Genomic DNA, 22,858 nt, shown 5'->3' with positions numbered 1-22,858 from the left:
GCTAATATCTTCCTCAAACGTAAATACAACTCCCGAACTTAGAATTTTCATTTCGACCGGTTTCCTTCGGTTTTTCCGACGTTTCCCACAAATAAACGTTGGTGGCGACTCCACGCATCTTTCCTCCTTTGGAAAGCGCACCCGTGAGCCTCGTCTTCCCTCGCCCGCAAAAGGGCATGTTGCGACAGATTGGAATTGTAATAGATAATGTCAATTGACAGCTGCATATTCTATTCTTTTATAGGAATAGTAAGCGTGGAGAATGTGACACCCTCTACCCCGATATACATATTTATATAATAACATACATGAAAATACAACATTACATAAAATTGGATTTTATTCAATGAACATAACAGAGTTCACGTGGGTAAAAGATTCACATTCACATCACTATTACGAATAAAACTTGTTAGAAATATTTTCGGCTCAAAACATCATGCATTTAAAACAAAAGTTCATGCCCCAATATCACATCCTATCACAACATTGTATTCCATCGTCTTCTAGCACGAGGTTCTCCATAGCTATGCACCTAACCATCTGCTCTCATGAATACAAGGTTCAAGATCATCACAGGATCCAAACATAAACAGTGCACAGAAAGTGAGTTATCACATTCCTAACTATTAGAAAGAAATAGAACAACATAGATATACATATCATATAAATGAAATACAACTTACTTAAACACAACACATGTCATTCAACCCCTTATCGCGTGACATCACATCTCAACACTACACGTCTCACACATTTTCACATCATTCACGTACTCAAGAATCAAAATACAATATCACTCAACCAGTCAATATCGATTAATACACGGGCATTATGAACAAATGTACTAAGGCTCAATCCTATATGCAATATGATACCATGTCAGTGAAAAATCTCGTCGGGCGCCTAGGAGTACATGATAAGATAGATCAGATACTAGTAAGGCAGGTCACTCTCATTAGGTAAAATCATACGGAGGCCAGTCAGGGTCACTTAGTTTTGCGAGCACGCTCCAATCATATGGGATCAACATAGGCTTCAAGGAACATTCCAACCAAGTGTATTTACCCCCAAGGCCTACACTCCGAAGAGTCTATCAGGGTCTTTCCCTCTTGATTCAAGTCCAACCCAAAAAACATGTTAACACACAGACTTTATCTATGAACTTTACAAAACACACGTCTCCTCAATAGTTCTCAAAATAATTTTATCTCGTCGCGCTTGTGATTAAACTCGTCGGGTCCCCACAGTGATTCTCATCACAATACTCATCACGCATTAACTCGTCGCACTTAAAAGGTCTTACAGTCATGTGATTGTATAGTTCATAGGTCATAACTCAATGCACACAACATCTTAATACACATGTATATTACAATTCAATATATACTCAATTTATCGCATACACTCAATCTCAATCACAATGGTATAATTCAAAAGCAACATGTTATCACACGTCATGAATCATATACACATCACATAATATTAATATATACATGGCACACACATAGGCTTTATCTAGGAACTATGCAATACACACAACTATTCAATTGTTCTCACGGTGAATCACATCACAATACTCGTCGAGCAAAAACTCATCGCCCTTAAATGGTCTTACAATTGTGTGATTGCACACTTCATATCTCACAACTCAATACATACAATATCTCAAAATTGATCACATATTCAATCTATCACTTACTTATATTTTCAATCACAATTTCACGATCCCAATATAATAATTTATCATGCTAATCTAGTAAAATCTTGTCCAAAATACAAACAAATTATACAAAAATGTTTCTCGAAACATGGGTAGTAAAACCCTCAAACAATTTCACATAATCATATCAAAATCAAAAGAAGAATTACAACACAACAAACATCCCAAATAAATTCACATCCCCTAAGGATCCCTACACATGTTGATTCTAACCCCAATTGCGATAAACTCATCCCTCACCTCTAAGTGGGATCACGTGTGTAGTCTGATAGTAATAGCGGTATCTGTAGCAATTTCCTAAGATTCTCCAAGCTTTTCCTCTGATTGCTCTGCTAGGGTTTCTAAGCGTTAAATAAAAGGAGAAGGGATTAGAGCCTTCATTGTACTATTTGTGTGCGATGAACATTTCTCCCTCCACAGACATTATTATCCAAATCCCAATGGTAGAGATGTGAGGAAATGAATTTTGAACCCAGTGTCCAACTTTCATGACAATCCAAGGGTTAACGAGTCTGTGATATTAGTTCTACTGGGATAGGTTTGGGTGCATGTGGGAAAACAAAAAAGAGCTTAGTGCGAGGAACATTTCTCACACCACAGACATTATCTTTCAGATTCCAACTACAAGAATATGCCAAAATGAGTTTTGAACCTGGTGTTCAAATTTCACAATGATCCAACAATTAACAAGCCTGGGATCGTAGTTTTACTAAGATAGGTTTGAGTGTATGCGAGAAAAAGATAAGGTTTTGGGAGAGGGAGAAGAGAAAATGAATTTGAGAGGAAGAGAGAGTGTAGAGACGTATTGTAAATGTAAACTGATGTAGTATGTCTATTTATAGGGTACTCTCAACCTATTATTTACTCTATTTTTCTTTATTTATTTATTTTATAAAAGGAACTATTTTATTCCCTATCAAATGAATAAATAAAATATTTTTTTTATTTTCCTTCAAACTATTATTTTGATAAAATTATTTCTTCGTATTTATTTAATTATAAAAACCTCATTATTTTTCTAAAACTCTATTTATTTTTAAATAAAACACCTTTCAATTTATTTTATGAAAACGGGGTGTTACAGAGAATGAGTGAGAAAGAGAGAAAACCCATAGAGTTGGAATGCAAAATTGTGTTGGAATTTTGTGATTATTACATTTATACTAACATCCATGGGTATCAAATTGAGTTAACTTGTTAACTCATTTGAGTATATGAGTCCAACTTGTTAACTCGTCTAAGTATATGAGTCCACATGCACGATGTAGGTTAACTCATTTTTTGGCAGACTTGGGCAAACTGGTGCTTACTCACAAGTTTAAGATCGAGTCAACAAGTTTGCTGGATAAAAAAAATTAACCCAATGTGTGTTTTGGGTCCAACAAATCCTCATTCCCTTTTGCATCTTGATCCAGAAACAAAGGCGGCCTTCCATTCGTTGGTTTGCATTGCATCGCGAGCGTTGCATCATCAGTTACCAATGAGGTTGAATTTCGTGGGTGGGTCATGGAAAGAAGGCGGTGTTTAGGGTATTAGTTCTAGAAGAAAAAAGTACCTAGGGTCATGTGTGGATCAGATCACATCTCAGCACTGTGGTTTTTGGTTTAATAGGAAGATCTGGTCATGTGTGGCATTTTGGTTTTGGACTAGCAGGTTGCCTTAGGCTATTTAAAAACTCACTTTCATATGATTTAAGTAGTGTCACGTGGGTTCTGTAAAATTTTTGCCTCTGAAGAAGACTATTAATCACGTAAACTACAACTCAAATACTCATCTCTTCTCCATTAACTTAGCAGCCTGTTCTTTTAAGGCTTGGTTGCATATAGCTTCATTTTTTATATGAAGTAGACTTTTACAAATTTATGAATAACTTTACCAAGCTCCAACGAGTCTATGTAGACTCTTGAGTTTGACAACCTTGCTAATATCACAATTTACAAGCCTATTGAACAGGAGAATATTGTACGACAATATTTGTATCTTTTCAAGTACATTGTTCTAAATCTGATTGAAAAATACACAAAGAACTAAATGATTCTCAATATGTTACAGTACAATTTGAACTTCTAAATTTTAGCATAATTGCATATCCTCTAGTATTATAGTCAGATCAGTTTTCAAATGACTCTGAAGTGGTCATTGTCACATACATAACCTGGAAGTTGACTTATGACATCTTATGTTGCATGAATATCAACTATTTTTTTAAACAGAGGATAATAAGTAATGACATTCCTATTGAGTTATGTACATCTACAGAAAGCAACTCTTCTATATATCATACAATTTCAGTTCAATGTGTTATCATTTATATGAGCCAAATTGTATTGCTCCTTTATATGTTCCAATACAATATTCTGGTCCCTCATGTCAATATTTTATGTTCTGGTTTACAGTTGCAACTACATTCATTCGAATATAAAGAAAAATTTGACTTCATCCTTCCCTCGCTATGGGCATTCAGGCATAGTTGAGGCTGCACGAGAGCTTTTTATGCAAATTGAAGGAAATCCTGAAGGGCCTGGTAAAAAATACTTCAACTTTTTTATACTGACGGTTCTTTCTTCTGTAGAGTTGGTCCAATCAAACTGTTTGTTCTTCCTCTTTCCTGCTTTCTATGATAAACACTTTGGTTATTGTAAAGTGAAATAGTCACCATTGAATGGTTATATAATTAAGTAAACCATCTTACTTTTTATCAATTCCCAAAATAAATCTTAAATTGTATTTAATTTAAAAACATTTGACTTCATTACATAAACTTCTTTTTTTACAACAATTGTTTTTCAAAGTGGAAATGCAGACTCGGAATCCTATGGACTTCTTTCTAAATTACTGGGATTTGGTTGTGAATGCTTTGGGTATAATGTCTGCATAGTTGGGCATTCGCTTGGGGGTGTTATAGCTGCATTGCTTGGACTGCAAGTATGACATTTCTCACTTAAATAGGATTATTTAGTTACTGATCTATCTTCCTTAGTAAACATAATTTGCTATTTTGATTGCATCAAGAACTAGGTATTCATCAAAAGATTATTCTGAAAAATATACATATATACACACACAAAACAAATATTCCTTGCTTCCTTAGAAAATGCAAATTGTAGATGCAAATATGAAGCTAGCTTGAGGTCACAAGAAGTGGATTGAAATGTGGCCTTTAAAAAATATTGCTTGCTATAACTAGAAGGATATTTGAAAATAAGGTCAATTCTATGTATCCCAGACCACTAGTACCACCCAACGCTTGGTGGGCATAATGACTTAAAACATCTTTTACATAATGGATACAACTTTCATTTTCATCCAACCATGTACATAGCTAAAAGATTCATGTGTACAAAATGGTTACTAGAATTTCATGAAAGATCCTACATTGATACCCATTGCAACTATTTGATATTCTCATTATAAGCTTCTCTAGTTGATCCAAAAGTGCTTTTGCAAGTTCTAGAGCAAGATTTTTGTGCCTCTAATCTTGCTTCAAGGAGTTTTGCCATCAATGTGTTTTCCTTTACTCCCTTGGGCAATTTGGTAGAAGACTCAGACTTGTCAAAATCTGAAACAGACAACTTTGATTTCCACAGTCTTTCAGGACTACCATTAACTGTAACTGCAGACTGGACATAAGAGTCTTCCTTGAAAATACTCTCAGGATAAACTTTATCACCTACAGATGTCAAAATTCTTACAGACAAATTAGTTGCTGTGAAGCTGACAATTGTTAAGTTTTGTAGCAAGAATTAATGCCTAAGTTTTCGAACAAAGTAATATTGATATATATAATTAATCATATTACATATTATTTGTTATTGTAATTAATCTAGTTATGCCAAGAGTTTTTTATCTTTATTGTTTAACAATTAATTTTGGTTGCAGGTACAAGTTTTTCGCTAAGTTTATGAAACTAAAGGTTGTTTTAGCCCGCAGTGTACTTGGACTCAACAATTTTGAATAATATATCACTGCCATCACTGCACTCCTTCTTTGTGTTAGTGAGCATATTTTGAGGTATGTATCTCGTTGTGTCACTTGTCTGCTTGTTACATGTTTGTTGATATATGAGTATTGGTTTATATCAAAGTTATGTACATTGCAAGTGAACCTTAGTTTTCCATTTAAGATTCAATACAATGGGATAAGGCCACACCATTTTATGAAAAAAGTGATAATTTCATGTATATGTCATAACCTAGCCGGTATCATGGTACACAAAACATGGATCAAAGTTGGATGAAAGCATCATGCATAAGTGATGAGTATGAGGAAGGGGTTGAAAATTTATTGAAGTTTGTGCAACAAAATGCACAAATAATGGGTGGAAAGTATTTTTGTCCATGGTAAATTGCCATACATGCCTACAGTCAATTAGAGTGACCCGCTTGATGTAGGAATCGGAGATCGTATAGAGGACATGATACATGATCTTAGACAAGAAGGTTTTTAGGAAGCACGTGCACCTTATTATGATAAATTACAATGTGATTCTAATAAGACTTTGTATTTGGGATGCACAACCTTCACTTAGTTATCACCAGTGTTAGCTTTGGTCAACTTGAAGGTGGAGTGACAAAAGCTTCACTGAATTGCTTATGTTAGTCAAGAAAATGCTTCCCAAAGATAACACATTACCCAAAAGTTATTACGAGGCGAAGAAGATATTATGTCTTGTGGGTATGGAGTACTAGAAAATACATGCATGCCCTAATGATTGCATTTTATACAGAAATCAGTTTGTCGAAATGCGCAACTGCCCCACGTGCAGGGTATCACGGTACAAAGTGAAGGATGATGAATCTAGTGATGATGCAACCACATGTAATGGTCGTCCAACAAAAGTGTGCTGGTATCTTCCAATAATTCCAAGGTTTCAATGAATGTTTGCTAATGGACATGATGAAAAAAAACCTAACATGGCATGCAGATTGTAGAATAAGTAATGGCTTGCATTGATATCCCATTGATTCTCTTCAATGAAAGACAATTGATCATTTGTATCTTGATTTTGGTTAGGATCCAATAAATCCAAGGCTTGGTCTTGCTTTAGACGGAATGAATCCTTTTGGAAACTTAAGCACCAACCACAGTTCATGGCCTGTTTTGTTGATGATTTACAACCTTCCTCCTTAGTTGTGCATGAAGCGAAAATACATTATGATGTGTATGATGATAGCAAGTATAAGACTAAGGAAATGATATTGATGTGTATCTTACTCCATTGATCAAAGACATAAGAAAACTATGGGTAGATGGGGTTGATGTGTATGACGCAAATCTCCAGGAGACGTTCAGGTTACATGTAATGGTATTTTGCACCACCAATGACTTTCTAGCATATGGGAGTTTCAGTGGATATAGTGTTAAAGGACACCATGCATGTCTTATCTGTGAGAAAAAGACATCTTACATCAAACTGAAACATGGCAAGAATACAATATATACTAGGCATATCAGGTTGTGTGGACCCATTTTTTTAGGGTGGATGTATCCGGTTGAGCGGTACATGAAGGTGTTAAAAGGTTATGCAAAGAATTAATACCAACCAGAGGCAAGCATTGTTGAAAGGTATGTCATTGAAGAAGCTATTGAGTTTTGTTCAAAGTACATGGAAACAACCAAGCCTGTTGGCCTTCCTCAAAGTCATCATGAGTCCAGACATGGAGGTAGGGGTACACAAGGATACAATCTTGTGACAATGGGTTGGCAAGAGGTCTCACAAGTGCATCTATATATATTAAATAACACAACAGAGGTTCTTCCGTATATAGAAACACACAAACAAAATCTGACAGTTACTCATCCAAAAATGAACATCATGAGGGTGTTGCAAGAGCATAATATAACTGTCATTAACTGGTTTAGACAAACCATCTTCGGTGATGAAAGTGCTTCGAAAACATTAAGACTATTAGTTGTTGGGCCAAATATCAATGTTCCCACTTGGAAGGGTTATGATATCAACAACTATTCCTTCTACACAATGTCATAGGACGACAAAAGTACCATGCAGAATAGTGGGTGAGTGTTGAGGCTGATTTGGAACACTTTACTAGTGCATCAGATAAAAACTCGATTCGAGCATCCATGGCTTACTTTGGCGTCATTAAAGAAATCTGGGAACTTGATTACAATGAATTTAGAGTTTGTATGTTCAAGTGTCAATGGGTTAATGGAATTACTAGTATGCATCAAGACGAATTAGGATTTACTCTTGTAAACCTTCGTAAGGTGGCTAACAAGGACAACCCTTTCATCATGGCAAAACAAGCAAGACATGTCTTTTACATCCAAGATTCGTGTGACTCAACATGGTCAGTAGTTCTACAAGGAAAAAGTAATAGTATCAGTCACCAAAATGATACTTTGACCCTTCATATTGGTGAAAGTCCTAGTTTCTCCCCACAAATGCCTTCAGTAAATGAAGAACATGAGGTGGATGATGTACATGCAATTCATGATGATCATGATGAAGGTTTATGGGAGAACATTTTGACGTAACTACTCATTATGAAAGTAATGTATATCATATTACATTAATTGAAGGGATTTTTATAATTTCATTTTGTACAATTTATTATATATATGCTATTTGTAATTGATGTACATTAATGAGTTTATTTTTTTAAAATAGGGTGATGGCAACACCCCCAAGGTCACCTTCGCATTTAGATGATCCTTTAGAGACTACGTCTAGGAGGAGTAAGCAATCCACCCAGCTGAGAAGCTTGACTGTTAGGACCATGGATTAGCCAAAGCTTGCGGTTAACATCAATCCTGCCACTAGGAGAGGATCAGGCCCACATAAAGAAAAGTTCCACAGCTATTTGGGGGTGGTCGCTCGAGAAAAGATTCCAATTATTCATTATAATTAGAAAGTTGTCCCCAAATATCTAAATGAGCTAATATGGGATGACATTTTGGTATGTTCACTTAATTAGCCCTTTGTATTTCATTTTGTTAAATTTAACTACAAAACATTGTCATTGACAAACTGGTGTACTGTCTTTTTTTATTGCAGAGAAAATTTGATATCTCAGAAGCTTCAAATGCCAAGAAGAAGGTTATATTGACGGTCGCCACTAGATGGAGGCAATTTAAGTCTTCACTCACCACTAAATACATTTATTGTGACAATAAGGGTGAAGATAAACAACATCCTTTTGCTAAATATGGTCTTGATCCAAAGACTTGGGAGGAATTTGCAAAAAGTCGCCTTACCCCTAATTTGCAGGTTTGATCTGGATGGGTTTTTCTTCACATTTCCATTCATGTCGATGGTGTTTTTTAAATATTTTGTTGACTTTGTTTATAATTTTTCCCAAGGTATATGAAAAAGGGCACATGAAATTCAAAAATTCAATGACTACCCCCACCTACTGTCTTGTGGGGGTTATGATTTGCTTGAAAAGAATTTGATGGAGGAGAAAAGAATGCAATAAATACTGAGGATTCAACAATGATCCTCGACCCTCCATCCCCCATTGCAAGACATTTTAAGTGGAAGATGGCTTGCACAAAGCGATATGGACAGATGACATCTAAGGTGGCCTGAGAAATATCTGATAAAATAGTAAGTTCTCATTAATGGTTATTAGCAACTTATTTATTTTTGATATAATTCCAATGAACTAACATTATGACGATATCCATGTTGTGCTTCTTACAATACTCTTTAGAATAAAAAATGAGATAGGGAAGCTTTGTTCCCCATGGACGTCACGACATATTGAATACTGTCATTGGAAGACTGGAGCATCCAGGTCGTGTTTGTGTGGCAGGGACTGGTGTGACAATCAATCAATACTTTGGACATGCATCACGTGCCTCCAACAATCCTTGTACATCAATCAGCCAACAACAATTCCTTGAAATGATTGGAAACATGAAGGATGAGTTAAGGAAAGAAGTAGACGGGGAACACAAGAAGAGTCTAGAGAAAATCAAACAAGAGGTTAAGGAGGCCATCACACTTGAGTTATCCCAAAAGTCATCGCAATACTCACGCTCGATTGAGGCCTATATACAACTATTAGCTGCACGTGTAAGCACTAAGGGGAGTTGTCCCAAAAGTCATCGCAACAACTATTTTTACGACAAGAACGCTCTGGTCCCTTTTCCAATGTTAGAGATTTAGTATGTCTGGTAGGCCATTGACACATTCATTGGATGGTTGATACATATTGTAAAAACTGTATCCTATGAGGTATTTTTTCCTTTCAAACATATTAAATGAATGTTACATTGTTAAAAAAAATTGTAACATTAGGTTAATTGTTGTTTTCATTAACCATATAGGATTCAGACATTCATGAGCCGAAACCGATTGGAGTTGTCAAAGGTTCCAATAAAGTGGCTGGTGTTGATCCGATGGGTGAATTGATGTGAAACTTGTATGATGTTTACCAAAAGCCTGTTGACTTGTCATGGGATGGGACAAAATTTGGGATTCCTAATATAAAAGCATCATTCTTCATCACCCATTCTGATGTAATTGAAATTATATCAGGTGACAAATGTTTGAACATGTCTATACTGCAGTTGTGGATGATGTAAGTAAATTCAATTACAAGGTTTATTTTTTATTAACTAAGAAACAATATTCCATATGATATATGATTGTGGATATTCATGTGAAATGTTCCAAATAGGTTTATGGATGACTGGAGTACAACCTTAGGTCATGGTTCAGTGTATGGTTTCATTGAGCCTTAGTCTATACACAATGCAAAGGATAGACATCATGAATGTCAACATTAAATTCAAACATGGGTGAAGGAATCACAACGGGAGGTGTACTTAGGAGCTTACTTCAGTAATTTAAATTTATGTAGTACATTTCCAATAATATTTGCCTTATATGTACCTAATTATTGATGTGAACTTCATGGCACATTGGCTGCTTCTTATTATGTGTCCTAAGGACAATATTGTTGTTTGGTTTTGTTCTTTGCGTAAGAAACCTAATATTAACATCAAAGTTTCAACTAATAGGTTATATTTTAAATTATAACTCATTTATTGTATTATGAAGTAAGAAACGTAAGTAGATTTTTGGTCTTATATAGCTTTCTTTTTTTTTTGTAACCAGTGCAATAAAGACATTAAACACTACTTTGGAAGGTAAATCAGATCAACCCGCACCTTGGTGGATTGAAGTAAAGGTTAGTCATTTAATCAATGGTTCTTTAGGATTAGTGACATTTAGTAACTTTGTAACCATAACATGTTAAATATATTTCAAATTGAATTTAGAGTCATGTTCAAATCGAAGGCTATGAGTGTGGATATTATGTCATGCATTGAATGTGAAACATAGTCAACGAGGGTGTGAAGAATGAATGGAGCAGGATCAAGTTTCAATTGTTTGTTTGGTATCACTTTCTAATTCACTTTTTCATCTAGGTGACTAATTTGTATTTTTTTTAATGTTGTAGTGGTTTTCTTATGGAACAACATTAGACACCAAGACCATAACAACACTTCACAGGAAATGGGCAACATATTTTTTACAAGTTAAAAGCAATGCATTTAGAAAGCTTTAGATGATATAGGGAACCAATATGGTGTATTTCATGTTTACTATAAACATTATAAACAACTTTGTTTAACAGTTTCTTTAATTTAGATAATATATATATATATATATTTACAATTTGTTTGCACTAAAGCTATTGGACAAAGCAGTTGCATACTGAGTGTGAGGGTTATTTTGTGTCTTCTTCCTTCTTTCTACAACTGATAAAACAATCAAATTTTGGAAGTTATGAAATGAATGATCCCTTTTAGTAGTTTTTTAGTGTTTTCATTTATCAAGTCATTGATAAATTGTGCACAAGGTCGAACTTCTGAAGAAGTAAGGGTTATTTTGTGCCTTGTTCCTTCTTTCTACAACATTGGCCTACTGCTTACCAACATATTTCTGGCCAAGCCATATAACTCATTTCTCTTTTCTGTGTGTCATCTATGGCTCAACTCAGTTGTCACCCAAGTCCTTTTCATATCAAACGAGGTATTGCCTTTGGTGTACCTCTATCCCATTACAGCGTCGTTCACCTTTTCTTTTTTGTGTACTTTGAGTTGACTTGAAGCCTTAGTCTTAAACTTATATGATTCCTTGACTTCTGTTGTGGTATTGACTTGTGTGTTCATATGAATAATTTGATTGATCCATCATCCCCTACGTCATTCATTACTATTTTCCCTCATCTGAAAATTGAACAGGTTCAAGAAAAGAAGGTCATTGACTTTGGATTTCCACCAGAAGGCCTACCATCACTAAGATTACCCTTGGTCAAGTTAATGTATTTGGTGTTGATTCTTGTTAAAATGGATTTAAGATGTTGATTGTAGTATGATAATCCATTTGTTTAAAGTTTAATCCTTTGGTGCTTAAGTCTTCGCATGTTCAAAAAGTGTGACATGGTTCCTGATCTTTCTGATATATGCAGGGAAAATTATCTGTCTTTCTAGTCCACCTGGAGTAGGCAAAACAAGTATTGGTCGTTCAATTACACGTGCCTTGAACCGTAAGTTCTTTCGATTCTCTGTGGGAGGATTAGCTGATGTGGCTGAAATCAAGGTAGCTAAAGTCTTGGTTTCCTTGTCACAGTTGAATTATATAAACAAGTTTAATGGTAACATATGTGGTAATCTTTTGAATCATTAATATTTAATCATATAGGGTCATCACCGAACCTATATTGGTGTTATGCCAAGGAAGATGGTTCAATGCCTTAAGAATGTGGGCACAACCAACCCTCTTGTTTTGATTGATGAGATTGACAAAGTAATACATCTCTAAATGGTTCAATTTTTTTGCCGAGTAATTTTTTTTCCTGATTTCCTATTTTGTTCTCTCTTGGTATGGATTGTCATGACCCTAATAAATATAATGCTTGCATTTCAGTTTCATTAAATTTACCATGGTTTATAATCTTGTAAATATTCAAGGAAAAAATTATGATTTTAGTACTATTATCTTTTTATTCAATTGTTAGTTGGGCAGAGGACATGTTAGTGATCCAGCAAGTGCTTTGTTAGAGCTTCTGGATCCAGATTAGAATGCTAATTTTCTGGACCACTATCTTGATGTCACCATTGATCTATCAAAGGTATTTATTTGATAATTTGGAGCCTTAATAGTGAGGTTGTGATATAGTCAACATTTTTGTTTGGTTATTAGTTGTGTTCATTGTTGATAGGTAGTTCTTAGGATGGTCAAGTAATTCTTGAACGTATTGTTTTTCTCGGTGCAGGTTCTTTTTGTTTGCACTACAAATTTTGTGGAAATGATACCTAATCCCCTGTTGGATAGAATGGAGGATGTTGCTATTGCTAGGTATATTACTGATGAGAAAATGCACATTGCTAGAGATTATCTGGAGAAGACAACTCGTGAAGCTTGTGGAATAGAGCCTAAACAAGTATTTATCTTTGCTACCTGTTTTGCAATCACTTCTCCTGCAAAGAATGGGATGTTCAAAGTCTTAACATAGTGTTATTGCAAGAATAATGATGCCAGCTTTTTTTGCCTTTCTTGCTGAAAATATTGACGTTAAAAGCTACCTTACTTCAGGGCCGGCTTAAGGCCTAAGCAGCCCAAACAAGGGCTTTAGGCCCCCCAAAAAAGACCCCAAATTTTTTTTAGTACTAATATACCTCAAAAAAAATTATTGTAAAATTATATTTGAAAATAAATTTTAATTAAAATATTATAAGTAAATGTTAATCTTTTTATTGGTATCGTAAGTTACAATTAATGAGTAACAACTCTTCAACAATATCATTGCTTTGTTTAGAAAAAAGAGGTTTAATAGTTAATAGCTAAAGAAATCCAAAAGCTTTTCTTTTATTTCTATTATCTTTATTATCTTCCTATTCAATTCTAATTTTGTCTTTTTTTCTCACTGTCTCTCATACTTCTTTGTCTTCTTACCTACTTCTTCAGTTTACTTGATTATTGCTTCACTTTGACACATTAGCCAATAGCTCCTCAATGCATATTTGTTTATTTTCATCTCTTATGTGCATATGTCTCTATTTGGAGGGTAGAGGAAACAATTGACCTTTATTCCTTTTTAGTGTGTCAATATCAGGTAAAAGCCAAAAATAGAACTTACTGTACTCAAATTTTCTTTTGTTGATAATTATTACATACTTACATGTTCCTTTATCAAATTATAATTGCCTTTTCTATTGAAAAGTGTTAATTTAATAATCTAAAATCTTACATATACAACAATAGTCTCATTATTGTATTGACAAATGACAAGTTTTATATATATAATATATTATTAAGCTTCTACCCCAAATCCTGATGAATTACGAGATTGATCTCAAAATAGGTTTATTTTTTATTGTTTTATTAATGAATAATGATTAATCTCAAAATAATTTATGCAGGTTTAACAAAAAGGTTGAAATTTGGAAATTAAGTTTAAGCACTTACCAACAAAGAGAAAGAGACTTGAGACTTCAAGATACTACGATCAAGTTCATTTTCTTGACAATTAGAATCAGGTTTTATTGTTTTAGCTCATTCTTATTTTATATACTCATCTTTGTAGTGTTTTATATATTATAATTTTAATTTCATACAAAAATATATATAATAAGTATGTCAACTAGAAAATATGAATCAGGCAATTCAAAACTTCAGAAAAAGAGAAGAGTCGAGGCTTTAATTGCATTACAAAAAGGAGCTATTGATAAATTTATAAAAATAGATGAGAAAAATGAATTAGAAAATACAGGTGGGTGCTCTTTGAATGAACGAGATAATAATTTAGATATAGGTGAAAGCAACAATAAAGAAGTAGTTAGTGATGAGAATAATTATAATTCTGATTCTCAAACTCATGATAATGAGGAGGAGATTGGGAGACTAGATGATTCTACTTTTGAAAATATATATGATCCAAGCCAATAGAAGAATATTGATATGAATTTGAGAGATTTATTAGTAGAAAAAGGCCCTATTAAAGTTACTAATATGGATTTCCTAAAGGATAAATATTCTAGGCACTTTTCTTCATCAAATTACATTCAAGAATTGCCTAATGGAGAGAAACATGAAAGAAAATGGCTAATTTATTCTAGAGATTTGGATAGAGTTTTTTGTTTATGTTGCAAATTATTTAATGTTGTTTCTTGTACAAGTAAACTAGCTAACGAAGATAGTAAAGATTGGAGAAATCTTAGTGCTAAGTTGAAGAGTCATGAAATAACGAATGAGCATATTACTAACATGAATGCATGGATTGATTTGAAAATGAGATTGGTAAAAAATAAAACAATAGACAAACATGTTCAAGAACAAATAAATAAAGATAGAGAACGTTGGAGAAATGTGTTGTTAAGAATTATTGCAGTTGTTAAAACCCTTGGTAAAAATAACTTAGCCTTCCGTGGAAAAAATGAAAAGATCTACCAAGAAGCTAATGCAAATATTTTAAGTCTAATTGAAATGATTGCAGAATTTGATCCAATCATGCAAGAACATATTCGTCGAATTAAAGACGATGAAATTCATAACCATTACCTTGGGCATAATATACATAATGAGTTGATAAATCTGTTAGTAGGCGAAATCAAAATAAAAATTATAAAAAAAATTAAGGATGTGAAATATTATGCAATCATACTTGACTGTACTCTAGATCTATATAAGTCATCAAGAGCAAATGTCTTTTGTATTAAGGTATGTGGATATTTCATCAACTCCAATACAAGTTAATGAGTATTTTTTTAGAATTTTTAAAAGTAGATGATACAAGTGGAAAAGGTCTTTTTGATGCTATTATATATAAATTAAAAATTGTTGGACTTTATATTAATGACCTTAGGGGACAAGGATATGATAATGGATCTAATATGAAAGGAAAACATCAGGGTGTGCAGAAAAGATTCCTTGATATTAATCCTAGATCATTTTATACTCCTTGTGGTTGTCATAGTTAAAACTTAGTACTTTGTGATATGGGTAACTATTGTCCTAAATCTAAATCTTTCTTTGGTGTGCTACAACGTGTATACACTTTATTTCCTTCTTCTAACAAAAGGTCGAAAATTTTACAAAATCATATACATAACTTAACTCTTAAATCATTGTCACAAACATGTTGGGAAAGTTGTATTGAAAGTCTGAAAGCTGTAAGATTTCAAACTTTACAAATAAGAGATGTTTTATTTGAATTAGCTAAAGCAAGTGATGATCCTAAAATAAAAAGTGAAGTTGATTGTTTAGCAAATTATGAGCTTGAAAACTTTGAATTTTTGTTAGGCATGACTATTTGGTATGACATTTTATATGCAGTTAACTTAGTAGGAATTTACAATCAAAAAGCATGTGCATTGATGAAGCTATTGAACAATTAAAAGGTCTTCTTTCATTTTTTGAAAAGTATAGAGAAAATGGATTTGAAAATGCATTGATTTCTACCAAGGAAATTGCTTTTGAAATGGATATAGAGCCTAAGTTTCGTGAAAAACATATTAGTTGTAGAAAGAAACAATTTGATGAAAATGTTGAGGATGAAATTGTAAAATTTCTTTAAGAATCATTTAGAATTGATTACTTTTTGTACATCGTAGATAAAGCGATTACCACACTTCAAAGTAGATTTGAACAATTTAAAATATATGAAGATATTTTTTGTTTTTTATTTAGTGTTAAAAAATTAAAGTTACTAGATTGTACACTTTTGAAAGAGAAATGCCTAAACCTTGAAAAATCCTTGAAACATGATAATTTGTTGGATGTTGATGGATTAGATTTATTTTCAGAATTAAATATCTTAAAGGAAATTATAGGATTGGAAAATGATAAACCAATTGACATTCTTAATTATATAAAAAGAATAATTTATTTTCCAAATGCGTATATAGCTTATAGAATAATGTTAACGATACCAATATCAATTGCTTCAATTAAAAGGAGTTTTTCAAAGCTAAAAATAATAAAAACTTACTTAAGATCAACAATGTCTCAACAAAGATTGAACGGATTGGCGTTATTGTCTATTGAAAAAAAAATGTTAAATGAAATTAATTATGACAATTTAATCGATAATTTTGCATCACAAAAAGTCCAAAAAAATTAATTTTAAATAAAACAATGATAATTTTAATAAACTATTTTATGAGTAAATAAGAGGCTTCATTCTTAAATTTGTTTTAGGCCTCTCAAGTCCTTGAGTCGCACTTATCCTGCTTCAGGTGGAAGTGACCAATGCTGCTATTCTTGCCCTAATAGAAAACTAATGCCGAGCAATAGGGGTTAGGAATCTTCAAAAGCACATTAAAAAATTTACCGAAAGGTCTATTAATTTGTTTTTTTAGGTCAATATAGTCAACTTTTAGTTACCGACGATGAAAAGGCTATGTTGTATATGGTTGAAAACACAACCACTCATGATTTGATGTTTTCAATAGTTTTGGTTGCATTAGTTCATCACTATATCTGAATTTGAATACTAAATGATTTAGTTAGCATTGTTAAAAATGTTTTGTTTGCAGAACGGCAGATAGCGCTACAACTCATGGGGCAAGGGGAAATGATTGATGCTATTGTGGAACCAATAAAAGAAAATGTAGACTCTGATGAATTAGGTCAAAATAAAATTCAAACTAAGAACTCCGAGTTGGTGGAGGGTAGTGATCCTGAAAAAGAGGGTGAAACCTCTGATAAAGATGACAAGGTGCAAATAGATCTATCATCTAATGAATCTCAATGTCTCGAGGTAAGTTAGCTCACTGGAAGTACAATCAAATATTTTCTTTTATAAAAAAACAATCTTTTCTTTGATATATAAGAGCTATGTAGATGCATTTTAGTGTTTTACCTGCTCTTCTTTGACCACAGTGAAACCTTGTGATTTTGTCCAAAAGTTTTTAACTAGTAAAAAACTATGTATACAAAGTTGGAAGTGACTCTTACGGGGAAAATTCTTCCCATTGGTGGGGTATGTTGAGAATACCCTCTATAGGGATATTATTGTTCATAACTTGTGGATGCAGAAACGTGTGCATCTTTAGATGTCATTGGTTTTCAAGTTATTCAAATTTTTGTTTTGAAGTTGTTACATTTGTTTCAACAATGAAGGGGTATTTCCTTGATGAGTTGGCCCCCTACTTTCAGTATCTATTTACTAACTAAATTACATTAAGAATAAAAAAAAAAAAACTCCTCAATAATGGTTGCCCAGCCCAACAGATTATTCCTCGGAAGCTACCCTTTAATATTTTTGTGTTGTGAATTCTTTTTTGTACATTATATCTGAAACTGTCAATAATGAAATGCTGTGAAATTTGCAGGTTAAAGAGAAAACCATAGCCGCAAGAAGGAGTGAAGTTAAGACTTATATTCCCTTCAGCTAACAGGAGAGATTTTGATGAGCTAGCACCTAATGTGAAAGAAGGTCTTGATGTTCATTTTGTTGATGACTACATGCAGATATTTAATTTGGATTTGGGTGATAAGCAATCTCAGAATATAAAGTAAGTCATTAATGTTCTGTAGGATCTTCAGATGAAACTTGATTCTTTGTTGAGCTGGGAACAAGCTAAATTTGGTACTATATTAATTTAGTACCAATGGTTTTGGGAGTTGTTCTATTCATCTCTTGGGCTCAAGGTCTTGTTCTATTATTCCCATTTTTCAGAAATTCCAATTGTAATACCATGTATATTTATATTTGAGGGATTTTTTTAAAAAAAATTACATTTTTTTGCTAAGGCAGGGCCATGGAGTGTTGTTCACAAGGAAGAATATTCTAATACATACAATAATACAAAACAACTTTTCAAATTCATTTTTTTTACACATAGGGCGGGGATGAAGAGTCATTCTCAGTAGACTTACTCCACTTAATACCTATATATGTGTATGTCTCTCTCTGTCTGTATTATATGTGTATTTGTGTTGTGTTGTGTCTCAAACTCTAGCTTCATTTTTTATTTTTTATTATTACTACGGAAGGGGCTAGGGATATGGAGAAAAGGATGTCAATAATACATTGTTTGTTCTTACAAGAAAGGGATGTCTCAAACTCTCTTTGTGTTGTGTTGTTTGTTCTTACATTGTTTGTGACGAGAAACAAAGAAGACAGGGCTGCCGATTGAATTTCTTTATAAAAAAAACACTAATGCTTTCTAGGACAGTTTTCTACACATACCATCTTAGAAAAGATTGTTTCCATTTTTTAAAAAATTATAAATTCTAAGACGATTTTAGGTTAAAATCATCTTAGAAATTGTAATTTCTAAGACGGTGTTCCTATAAAAAACCATCTTAAATACAAGTATTTTTTATAAAAAAAAATTATTCTAAGATGGTTTAGTTAAAAAACCGTCATAGACCTATGCCTATACAAAGACGGTAAGAGATTCGTTGTGAAAAGTATTCACTTTCCACAACATACTGTCTTTGTATTGCTAAACTGACATTGTATCCAATTTTTTAGTAGTGTCACTACTAGAAAAAAGTGTTTCTAAGACGGTCAAATACGAGATATAATGACGTTTTTCGATCGTCCTAGAAAGTGACGTCGTCGAAGCTTAAAAATTTCAACGACAGGTCCCAAAGCATAGTCTTTGAAAGTACGCAATTTTCTAAGACAGTGCTTACCTCAGCAACATCTTTAAAAGTAGGCATTCTAAGACGTTGCTAATGTAAGCATCGTCTTAGAATGCGTACTTTCAAAGACGTTGCTGAGATAAGCACCGTCCTTGAATTAAATATTATTTTTAATTATTTATATTTTTTCTGGTTGATATCCCATTAGAAAAAATATAAATAATTAAAAATAATATATATTAGCATGATTGTAATTAAAATCAATGGTAAAATTTATTTAATAAATATTTAAATGATAGATTAAATAAAAATAAGAGGTTTATGTATTATTTATATTTAATCTATCATTTAAATATTAATTATTAAATTAAATTTTAATATTAATTACAATAGATTAAGAAAATAAATAATACTATCATATAGGAGTTATAGTGTTATACATAGTATCTGCAAACAAATCAATCAAATTTCAAATACACACTATAAAGAATCAACAAAGTAATTTTTTTTCTCAAAGAGAAACAATCTTTCTGTTTCAACAAGGACGTACAGCAACTCATGTATATCTGATTTGAAAACATCTTTGCTGAATTATATACTAATAATTTAATGATTATATACTATATTATAAGTTTATATATATATATATATATATATATATATATATATATATATATATTAATAATTTAATACTGTTGTTATTCAATAAAAAATCATTGTTGATAAATTTTTTGATGTAAGTATCGTAAAAATAAACAAAGTTAACATTTGTTTCCTAATCAATGTGTTAAATGGTTTGTGTTTTGTGTTTTATTACCAGCAGCCTCAATGGATTTAATTTCGAAACATGATGTAAATTTCAGGAATTAGTATAAAACACAGGAAATAATGCATGATAACTATCACCATTGATTCCAAGTTCCAACAATATTTTTCAGAAAGAATATCAGTAATTAGCCTAAATGCTGAACTTGTGAGAGAAAAAGGCAAAGATAATCATTGGCAACATCGGTAAAAAAGTTGTAGACAAGACACCACAAATCCATTTAAGCAGAGAAATAATAAAATCCTATAGAACTTACTTTATCATCTTTTTCTGTATTATGACTCAGCCAAGCATAAGTCTCTCTAAAATCGTCAAAAACATGAAGTCCATCATGTGAATGTGATGTTAGAACAGTAGAAGGGGCTGAATAAGCTTCTGCTGCCGTCTATACACTATGAACCTACATGAGAGATCAAGATAGTGAGGAACTTATTTATAACATACACAGTAGCATGAAAGGACATCACAATTTAAACTATTCATGAAAAATCCAACATACAATTTATATATTTAAATACATTTATTAATTTGAATATTTACAAATGAGAAACAATAAGGAAGAAATGATGGCTATTAGCATGGTATAGATGGTACAAGGACACAAACCTTAAAAGACAAAATAACACCAGGCCTTTCAACCTTTTTTCTTTAATTTTCTTTTCTTTCAAAACAAGTGCTCAATAATTAATCTCCCTCTTTCATTATTTATATGATGTTTAGAAATATTGGAGATCTCACAATTTATACTCACTTTTCTGCATCTGCATCTGATCATATGTATTTGATCATTATGCTCTGTCCCTTTGCCTTTGTTATGCTCTGTCCAATGATAGCAGATTAAAAACACATAATGCATAGACCAAAACTATGATTAAAATAAAATAGAAAACCACTGATACACTTATTACTTAAGTTAATAAAGAATACAAACCTTTGTAAGTTCCTGTTATGTTCCATTGTGAAAATGGACCTAAGTTGCTCTCCTCCTTTCTTGTAAATAGCCCCTAAGAGAAGTGACATATCAATAACATTCAAATAAGTGAGTTCTCCTTCAGTCAGATTTTGACTCAATCATAACAATCCCAATTTGTCAATTCAAATAATTTTTAATCATAAATCGGTGTTTAGGAGAGTTATATGGCAGTAAAGTTAAAGGCAAATGCCTTACAATTAACTTGGGAAAAAATTTCATCGTTGGACACCTTAAGAGTTACACACGAAAGATAAACTCAAATATATGACTATTTTCTGTTATGAGAGAAACACCCTGTAAACCACTCAAAAAAGCATAACTAAAGTACAAATTGACATAGATTTCTATAAATAAAATGCAGCACTTTCCTAATTCTTTTCTTCGCCTATTCTCTCCCAACGCCATGAATAAATTCTGAACAAAGTAAATGAACGCCTGTGACTCTTCTCCCTAGGTTCAAACATTCTAAACAAAACATGTTCGATTAATGTCAGCTCTAACAAAACCAAACTTTAAATTTCCTACTTCTAGTGTCTAGTCTACTTCCACAAATCACAACTGCACAAAGCAATAGCAGCTAGTGCAATCCCTAACTAACCACAATCAAAATGCAGCCACCAAATCATCAACATTACAACAACAACAACAAAAAATTCAAATTCATGTGCATCACATTCTTCGATTACCATCACGGTCATCAAAAAACTGAAATTTAAGACAAGTTCCTAAACAAACCTCATCATTCCAAGACCCAGTCCTTTCTCTCAAGGGTCTGAGACCTGCCACTGGATTAACCAACAGTAGAATCACGCACCACCAAAATGCAACCCACAACAAAATTCTAAGCCCCCCTCTTCCTCTTACACAAAAAAGCTTCAATCTTTCAGCGGCAACCATATGAAATCCCCAACTCCTTGTTCGTACAGAGGTAGGTTATCCCGAACTCGCTGTGGTCCAGTTCGCGGCCCAACTCATAGTGGGCCTCGATCTCGCGGCCCGTCGGGGACTTCAGAATCGTGAGCTTCGACCCGTTCGCGGCGGCAACGATGGCGTTAAAACCGTAATCGATTGCGAAGTGATTTTGCTTTTTTCCTTTTTCGCCTTGTGCCGCCACACAACTGGCTGTCTCGTGGCTGGCATGTGGACCATGAGGAGCTTGCGTTCATCCGCGAGCCGCATAATTTGTTTATGAAAAGGGAAGAGGAGATGCTGGAGGAGGTGGAGAGCTTTGGATATTAGATTGGGAAAATGGAAGAGGAGAGAAGAAAGATGCGGAACGGACGCAAAATATGTTTGTGAAATATGAACGAGCACAATTTTTTTTTTAATTATTCAAAGACGATCATTATAATAAGACCGCCTTTGTATCACCATATTTTTAAGACGGACTTAATACACCCATCTTTATCTCAGCATGCTTGCTTATTAAAGGCGGTTACTTTAATAGCCGTCATTGTCAACTTTGCGAAAATTACAATAATGTCACCGCTATTATTTCTACAACGTGTTACATTTGACTGTCATAAAATGACATTATTGTAGTAGTGTGTGATGGTGCCTGTTGAGTTTAGATCTAGTGAGGTCACTAGCAATGCTTGGATGCAGTAGTATGTAGATGGCATGGCAGCGCCACCAGGACATACCAAGGGAATGAGTGGCATCAAGGAGAGAGCATTAACTTTTATTTCTTCAAAACTTAATTTTAAATTACTATTATGCTCTTAATATAAATTACTAAAATAAAAGAGATGTGTGAGTTTT

At 33.2% G+C, this 22,858-nt stretch overlaps 1 protein-coding gene across 4 annotated transcripts; it reads right to left on the bottom strand.

Moving 5' to 3' along the window:
- Nucleotides 1-404: 404 nt before the first annotated feature.
- Nucleotides 405-22,458, bottom strand: LOC114384277 (transmembrane E3 ubiquitin-protein ligase FLY1-like). 4 transcript variants are annotated; one of them, XR_003660646.1, is made up of 5 exons: nt 21,833-22,458; nt 21,056-21,128; nt 20,876-20,943; nt 20,381-20,524; nt 405-543 (listed from the first exon to the last, which is right to left on the bottom strand). XR_003660646.1 is itself a non-coding variant. In XM_028343939.1 (4 exons), exons 1-4 carry the CDS (start codon nt 21,992-21,994, stop codon nt 20,510-20,512), a joined length of 318 nt encoding a protein of 105 aa, XP_028199740.1. In that variant the 5' UTR covers nt 21,995-22,454; the 3' UTR covers nt 20,185-20,509. The 4 variants fall into 4 exon arrangements, 1 of the variants encoding a protein (XP_028199740.1); XR_003660644.1 differs by lacking the exon at nt 405-543 and adding an exon at nt 3,976-4,338; XR_003660645.1 differs by lacking the exon at nt 405-543 and adding an exon at nt 4,350-5,393.
- Nucleotides 22,459-22,858: the final 400 nt, after the last annotated feature.

The sequence above is a fragment of the Glycine soja genome, chromosome 14 (assembly GCF_004193775.1).
Source record: "Glycine soja cultivar W05 chromosome 14, ASM419377v2, whole genome shotgun sequence".
NCBI lineage: Eukaryota > Viridiplantae > Streptophyta > Magnoliopsida > Fabales > Fabaceae > Glycine > Glycine soja.
This window is presented reverse-complemented; position numbering and strand designations above follow the sequence as displayed.